Genomic DNA, 7,551 nt, shown 5'->3' with positions numbered 1-7,551 from the left:
ATATCAACACATCCCACATCAGAACCACTGGACATTATACAGGAATAAATAATCAAATAAATTTCCAAATAATAATTACTAAAATGAACGAAACAAAAACGACCCCCACATGAAAATGATCTTACTTTACATAAAACAATGAAACTCAACCTCATTATCTTGACACACTGGTGAATATAAACTCACTTGATGTACATAAAATTGAATTTCTTACTACAGTTGATCCCGCTGCATTGAGAGAAAAAGACCAAAAAAATCCATGAACAATCATTTTCTTAGGGAAGCCAGCTCCCTGCGTTTTGGGCCATTAGGGTAGCCGCTTTTAATTTGAAAGTCCAAATCGGAAAATGTTATTTATCCTTTAACTGATGCTTGACCAAAGTCTGCAGCAGGACTTGACTGTACAATCTAATAATAATGACAATGCACTCTCCAAAAATGAAATCAGACACTTCGTATGGTCGAAAAAACAAAAATCGCTTTTACGTGACAAGTCCTTATTGATAGATATTTTATATTATATATAAAAAAAATCAACTCCTGCCCATTTCAAGAGAAAGTAGGTCATATTTTGTAGATCCAAGAGACAAAAAAGTATCTTACCTTTCAATAGATGTATTTTCAATCAAAGGACTCTACATCTGCTTTAAACTGGAGATGAAAAAAAAAAACAAAACAAAACACAATACAGATTAAATGATCCACCAAAAAGGAAACTTGGCTGAGACTTGAGTTTTTCAGAGAAGTAATCACATAGTTTGGTTATGCTGTCGATAATAATACTGGCACAAATGGCATCTATGAGAGAATCATTTCTCCTGTCAGTGGAATAGTTTCATCTTGAAATGTAGGAATAACAAAAGGAGGATGAACAATATATTATAAAACTATCTTAGTTGATGTTAACTCAATCAATTCTTACGATCTTGAAATTCTAAAACATGACTGTAGGTATATTCTTTGAAGATCTGATCAGATACAGAGGTGAAGAGTTCACCTTCAGGCCGCAGTTGTACTGCAAAAGGATGGATAGATGAAGATTTGCTTTTGCAGATGGTTTTATGTTCCCTTCCTTCACTGACACTAACAAAACAACGTAAACTCATTCACAAAAATGAAGTAGTCGCTGTATAAATATATCAGCTTTCAGTATTTTTTATAAGACTAACGTTGTAACATAAACAAAATAAAGAAAGGGGATAATTAGTCTTTAAAAGCCTCTCGCTGGAGCATGAGGTGAGCTGACATAAGTGAATGCAAATGTCAGCTTTGTGTTATCTTTTCAGGCTTGTAGTAGATGAACAGAATTCAAAGCAGTTGGTCACACAGCGTCTGGGTTCACATACACACCTGTGACAAAGTCAAGATACAACCACATGGTATGCCTCAAGTTGTCACAACACAAGAGAACATCAGTGCTAATATACAGTGCACATATCAAATCAGGCCTGCACACCTTCTGCACAACCACTCAACCAACTTCAGATTACATTCAGAAAAGACGAAAGTTTAACCTCACCCTCACTGGGCTATGTCCGGCTGGCATGGCTTCACCAGCACAGTTTCAGGTGTTCTTCTTGTTTCATTCAATAGATGGCACTGAAATGCTGCTCATATTTACGTTTCACACCATTCATCAGTTTTCATCAGAGGAAGGTGGGTGGTCCTTGGAAACCGACAAGAAGGTGGAGATTTAGGCCTGCGGCGAGGTGTTACACCACAATGTGGGCAAACCAGACTAAAACTCACACAAAGATAAATAAAGCTATGCTAGTATGAGTTGCTGGTCATCTTAGCATGTAAAATATGAAAACCTAATAATTTCCTGGTGCCCTTTTTTCCCCCTTTAATATTTGTTAGGTTCTTATTTAAATACATTATTTTTATATTCATTATTACCCAGGAAACAAAACATCACACACTACGCAGTAAGAGGACAGCTTTGAGAAGGTTGCAACAAATACTTAAATATGTACAGTATAGGGAAGTATAACTGAGATAAGTACAACACACTGACCCCTGACCCCATACTGCACACTCCATATTAAATAGGCCAGAGCTCACTTAATGGCAACCATGTACATAAGCTAATGAGTTTACAGACTGCACACAACCAGTTCCGTCCTCAGCTTTCACTTTAAGAAATGAATGCTTCAATAGATTATTTTGAAGTTATAAAAAGCTTATCACTGCTTACATTTGCAGTATTAGATGACCTAGTTAGATGACATTTCAATATCTTGTGTACAGTGCATAGTCCAAAGAAACATTTTCTCCACTTTTTTTTTTTTTTAGATGGCTATTTAAAGCAGAAAAGGCAAATGGTACCATGGATTCAAGTTTGTAGCTGCAAAGCTAAAACCTACATTTACTTCCAAAGCATAAAGTGGCCATTTTGTCTTAGAACAAGCAGCTCACACACAAAGTTGACAAAAGGCAAATCTGAACAAAAGCATCAGTGTCAACAATTCAAGATTTAACTATAAATCTGGGGCACACAAATAGACTGAATCCCATATCTACTGTAATCCAGACAAACATCTGACAAGATATGTAATATATTTCTATTCTGGAGAAGTGAATTCAACATGTACTTATCTCCTCTAGTTTAACTTTAGTGTCACCCATGTTTTATTTATTTATTTATTTATTTATATATATATATATATATCCTTTTTACTATCGCATCTGAATTATTTTGAAAAAAGGTGTTATATTTAATGAAGTAAACAATATAAACCCAGTATAAATGCAAAACAACAGTTTTATTGCAATACACAGGATTTTTTTCTCTGCTGCACTCATTGCCTGCCAGGCACATCAACACACTGGGGACAGGCTGGCACCAGAATACTTTGAATGTGCGTCATGAAGTGAGTGAAAAGGTGATTATCAATGAGCCCACCTGGACTCAGGTAGGCCACACGCTTGTCCAGAGTTCACTTGTCTTCAGCCGTTTTAATTTAAAACATAAACAGAGGCCTACCCCAAGCAAAGAAAAAACTAGAAGGCATGTTCTCAGATAAAGCAAGCAATGAGGACAAAGCAGAAAGTACCTGCACAATACATTCGCATAAAATCAAAGTGGAATTTCTTTAAGGAAGCAGAAGCATTTGGGAGTAAACAAATCATAAATTTTTGTTATCACATCAATCTAGGCATCTCTCCCTAAACAAAGTTTGTGCTGATCAGATCATTAATTTGGACACATGAGGAACAAGGCATAAAGCTTATGACATATGGCTTCTGATTATGAAGTAATTGGTTAGAGTCTAACATGTATTATTTGGAATAACTGTCAAAGGTTTTATGTTGTCATCCAAGATCTGTCAGCGCATAAAGAGATGGCACTACTGGGACTTCCTGAAATGTTTCATATGTTACAGTGGTGAAAAGATTCATTTAGCTCCTCCTATCTGGAAAAAGATTAAGGCTTAAAACAAATTTTAGTCTGCTTTGAAAATATGCTTAATATAAGATTTTAGTCACACCAGATCATTTAAAGCTTCTTTCAATGTCTAAATCTTTGAGTTGCAAAAAATGGTTTCAAAATGACAAATGATGGTTTCATAAACCAAGTGAATTACACATGCTCAGACAAGCAAACAGAGGAAACGTGATTGCAATATTGAGGTTGAGTCACAGCCAGAGTGACTGAGTAATAGGTAGCCTGTTGATTGACTGGCAAGTGATTGTATGATTGCAGGTTTCAATTTATAATATGAAGACTTGGACTAATAGCAAGGAGCCAGAATCAGGATTGAAAGTGCAAGAAGTAGAGGAAAACAGGTGTGAAGAACAAAATTCCTGGTCTGTGTTTACATGTACAGGTGAAATAACCGTGAGGAGAGGTGTGTTGGAATGAGAGAAGGTTAACAGGGGAGCAGACAAGGAGGATAAGGACACAAAAAGGGAGGAGTGGTGTGCTCAGCTGATCAGTAGAATACCACGCTAGATTTTCCTCCGGGTGGGTTGAGGACCCTGTTGTGAGAGCGAGGCCTGGGTCCCAGGTGAGGCTCATGGTTTTTCAGTAAAGTGTCGTCAGGAGGTGAGGGAGGAGGGGGAGTGGGCTGAGGCTCTGGTGTGGCTGAAACAACAGCAGGTTCTTCCTTAGCTGGCATGGGAGGTGGGGGGGCAGGTTCTTCCTTCACTTCAGGTTGGCTGACCTTGACTTCAGGTGCTTGAGAACAGAAAAACTCATTTTAAAAGAAATACTAAAGTAGGGGCTGGATTGGACTCAATACCCGACCCAATAATTCATGACTAATTTTATTCTTCAATAGGGACTTATGAGAACATATAAATTATTCTTATACGCATTCTGAATATTGTATTTATCTTTAAATGAAGCCAATGACTGGCCCTTTAAATACTGTTGCTATTAATAAAACGCTCAAGTTGAAAAAATAAGAAAAAGCAAATAACAGGTTTTATCAACCATATGACAAAGGCTGTGAAACTGAAGAAAATTCATCCTTTGACAGAGGTACTTTGAATGTTAAGTGCCAATGATGACCCAGTGTATACACATAGCTACCAAAAAGACAACATAGGCATGTTCTTTTCAACAAGCTCACCTGGTGATTCAGATTCAGGTCCGACGCTTAGATTGTCCTGTAAAAAAACAAAACAAAACAAGTAAATAAAATTAAAAAAAAAAAAAAAGAATAAAGATAATTCATGACTCCCAAAGAAAAAAAAAAATTAACAGACTGTCTTGCGCTTTTATTTTAAAGATAAAGCAGCTGCTTTAATTTAGCAAAGCAGAGCAAATTGCCATGGCCAGGGGTCCTCAGGGTATCAGGGGTTCTTTTATTTGTAGAATCAGGTCATCTGGCTTTGTCCAGGTTTTACAAGTAGGATTTTAATTCCAACAAGATTTTCACCTTTATAAACTATGGCAAATGAAAACAATGAAGCTTCATGTTTACAGTAAATACATCCTGCATAATGGATGAGCAGTATCTGCTGCGCCAAGGATGAAACCATTCACAGGAGACACAATTTCCTGTGTGGTGAATGGCTCTCTCATTAATCCAGATTCAATTTAGAGTTTTCTAAAACAGAAAACCCATTACATTCTAGCATGGGGTTTTACACTGTGTGCGCAAAGAGTAAAATATTATTTGCATCCTTCAACATATAATTAACAGAAACTAACCATAACTTTAATCCAGTCCAAATAATACGGTATAACACAGCAGATGTTAAAAAAAAAACAACAACAACAAAAAAAAACATACATTGTTTAGCCACCTTTAATTTATGTGCCAGGAAAATTTGCATAAATACTGTTGATGTCAGTACATTTCTCCATCCTGCCACCATAAGGTATTTTTCTTTGAACCCAAGCACAGAAATATGCCGCCACAGAGTCGTTTTTCAAAATCTTAGAAACACTACCTTTGCTCAACCATGATAGACTCTTCATTACGTTTGCAGGCTGTTTATACATTTGACAAGACTGCCTGCAAACCAACCAACCTCCCATGGTTGGGAGGTTGGTTGATAGATACACAACTGTATCACATACTAGTTAACACTCACACTCACACACTAGTAATAATAATTCGTTGAACTTTCAGGCTTTTGGATCCTGACAAAGACATGGGTAGACCATAAACATTGTACAATTTAGGATGAAACGTTCCTTAGAACTCACTAGATGAAGGGTTTACTCTCAAGAGGCAGGTCTGAAACAAACAAATACAATTTTTGACAAAACCTAGACAAATGGGCCTACCTTTGGCTTATTTGGGTGGCTCCTGCTTGGGATTTGCACAGGTGCACTTTCTACAGACCCAAATATGTTGCTGGTTGATCCACCTGGTGGTATGGGTCTCTGTGGCTGAGCAGCAGTTTCAGATTCCCCAAATATTCCACTACTCTTTCCACCTGCATCAAGTATTACAGACAGGTTTTACGTTTTTGCAGCAGTACAAGTGAAATAATGACACACTCATCTTTTTCACATTCTGTTTTGGGGATCAGTGAACTGCACTACTCATTTGATCTCCTGCTGGGTTATGACCTCGTGGCAGACTGTCATTTGGATTACTTAAACAGGATTAAAATAGTTTGACATTGAGCTTTTAATGAACTGTCAGCATTACACCATGCTTATGAAGCAAGTAGTAGCATCATATAGAGTAGAATTGAGTGGAATAGAATTCATTATAATTACTGTTAATGTCTGTGACAACCTGCAGACACATCTTAATACATAGTCACATGATGGTAACAATTTTCACACCCTGGACATTGATAGATAGTTAAAGTGGCCTGTCTCAGTACATCCATTAGCCCTGCCAGACTGCTCTGACCTGGAGGATTGGAGCGTCGAGGCACATTCTGGGGCTCCTCTGGTGGAGCAAAAACTTTAGAGGCCATCTTATTAGGCCTTCTTGATGATGCAGCATCATCTTCATAGCCACCAAACAGGTTACTGGAGCCACCTCCAGGAGGCTGCAAAACCCTGCAAAAGACAGAAATATATAAGGCAACCCTGGCAGGTTTGAGATCAAATGCAACGTGCAATTATAACCTGGAAAATACAGGCTTTTTTCCCGATTGACTTAATAAAACTATTGCTGAATGATAAGAACTTATGTAGATGGTGCCATTTAATTTAGATTAACTATTCAAATGCGAGCGTACACTGCTTTCTCCAGAAGGTCTGCGTCATGGACGGTGTTGTGTGCTAGTTGATATAAATGAGCACAGCCAAAAAAAAAAAAGAGGACAAGAAAAAACAACAACAACAACAACAACAACAGGTAACCTGGTCATGAGCAGCTTAAGCCAAAGCAGCTAAATAACAGGTCATTTGATTGTGTACCCGGGAATGGCGCCATGCGTCTGCAAACTCCTACAGCTCTGGATTTTCTCGCGTAAATAGAAACCACAGCATTCGCGAACAGAACCTATGTGGAGGAGCTGACCCGAGGCATGGCGCCTTTGAGCCACACAGAGCACAGCGGTCACTACGCCGTTGGTGGCGAGCACAAAGAGGAGCAGTCTGAAGAGGCTTCACACTTCCGCAGGCGCAGCAGACAACGCCTGCTCGGTTAGCTTACAGGCTAACTCTTGACTCTGAAGTTTGCTAACGGAAGACAACTCGAGTTAAGCGACCTCACACGGATATCTCGGTACTTTATGACATCAATGGGATATATGTTACAAAGCATTAACTGGTAAAAAAAAAAAATAGTGGTTAAAAAAAACCTACGAAGGGCTCCTTTGAAATAACACTAACCCACACTGAGATACTAGCTGACGGTGCGGCTGATCACGGTCTAAATAAAGCGCTGCTGGCCATATCCTCAACAAATAACCCAAGTACACGACCGCAAGTGCCACATTCTTCACCTTGAACTCGGTTTGGAGCCAGTGTCCAACCCCTGAAACATGTTCGTCGAAGTCATAGTGGTTTTGTTTTCAGCCTTCAAGTTTCCGAAGACAACTTCGTCAGTTTGCCAACTGGACGATCGGCGAGTTCCTGCTGCTTGCGCGTGCCCAGCCGTAGTGAAGAATTTCAGTCCACCCCGCAGT

The 7,551-nt window shown here is 38.6% G+C and overlaps 1 protein-coding gene across 1 annotated transcript; it reads right to left on the bottom strand.

Moving 5' to 3' along the window:
* Positions 1 to 2,746: 2,746 nt before the first annotated feature.
* On the bottom strand, positions 2,747 to 7,530 carry jpt2 (Jupiter microtubule associated homolog 2). Its single transcript, XM_029508422.1, has 5 exons — positions 7,369 to 7,530; positions 6,324 to 6,475; positions 5,744 to 5,895; positions 4,578 to 4,614; positions 2,747 to 4,180 (listed from the first exon to the last, which is right to left on the bottom strand). The coding sequence occupies exons 1-5, from the start codon at positions 7,422 to 7,424 to the stop codon at positions 3,936 to 3,938; spliced, it is 642 nt and encodes a 213-aa protein (XP_029364282.1). The 5' UTR covers positions 7,425 to 7,530; the 3' UTR covers positions 2,747 to 3,935.
* Positions 7,531 to 7,551: the final 21 nt, after the last annotated feature.

The sequence above is a fragment of the Echeneis naucrates genome, chromosome 8, assembly GCF_900963305.1.
Source record: "Echeneis naucrates chromosome 8, fEcheNa1.1, whole genome shotgun sequence".
Taxonomy (NCBI): Eukaryota; Metazoa; Chordata; class Actinopteri; order Carangiformes; family Echeneidae; genus Echeneis; species Echeneis naucrates.
Note: the sequence above shows the minus strand (reverse complement) of the source record. Positions and strands in the feature narration are given on the sequence as shown.

Bases quoted from the DNA above. Each gene is read 5' to 3' on its own strand.
- jpt2 (XM_029508422.1), bottom strand. From the start codon at position 7,424: ATGACTTCGACGAACATGTTTCAGGGGTTGGACACTGGCTCCAAACCG. The intron at 5,896-6,323 runs GTCAGAGCAGTC...TACTTGATGCAG, and splicing joins TCGACGCTCCAATCCTCCAG to GTGGAAAGAGTAGTGGAATA. The intron at 4,615-5,743 runs GTAGGCCCATTT...GTTTTTTTACAG, and splicing joins GCCACCCAAATAAGCCAAAG to GACAATCTAAGCGTCGGACC.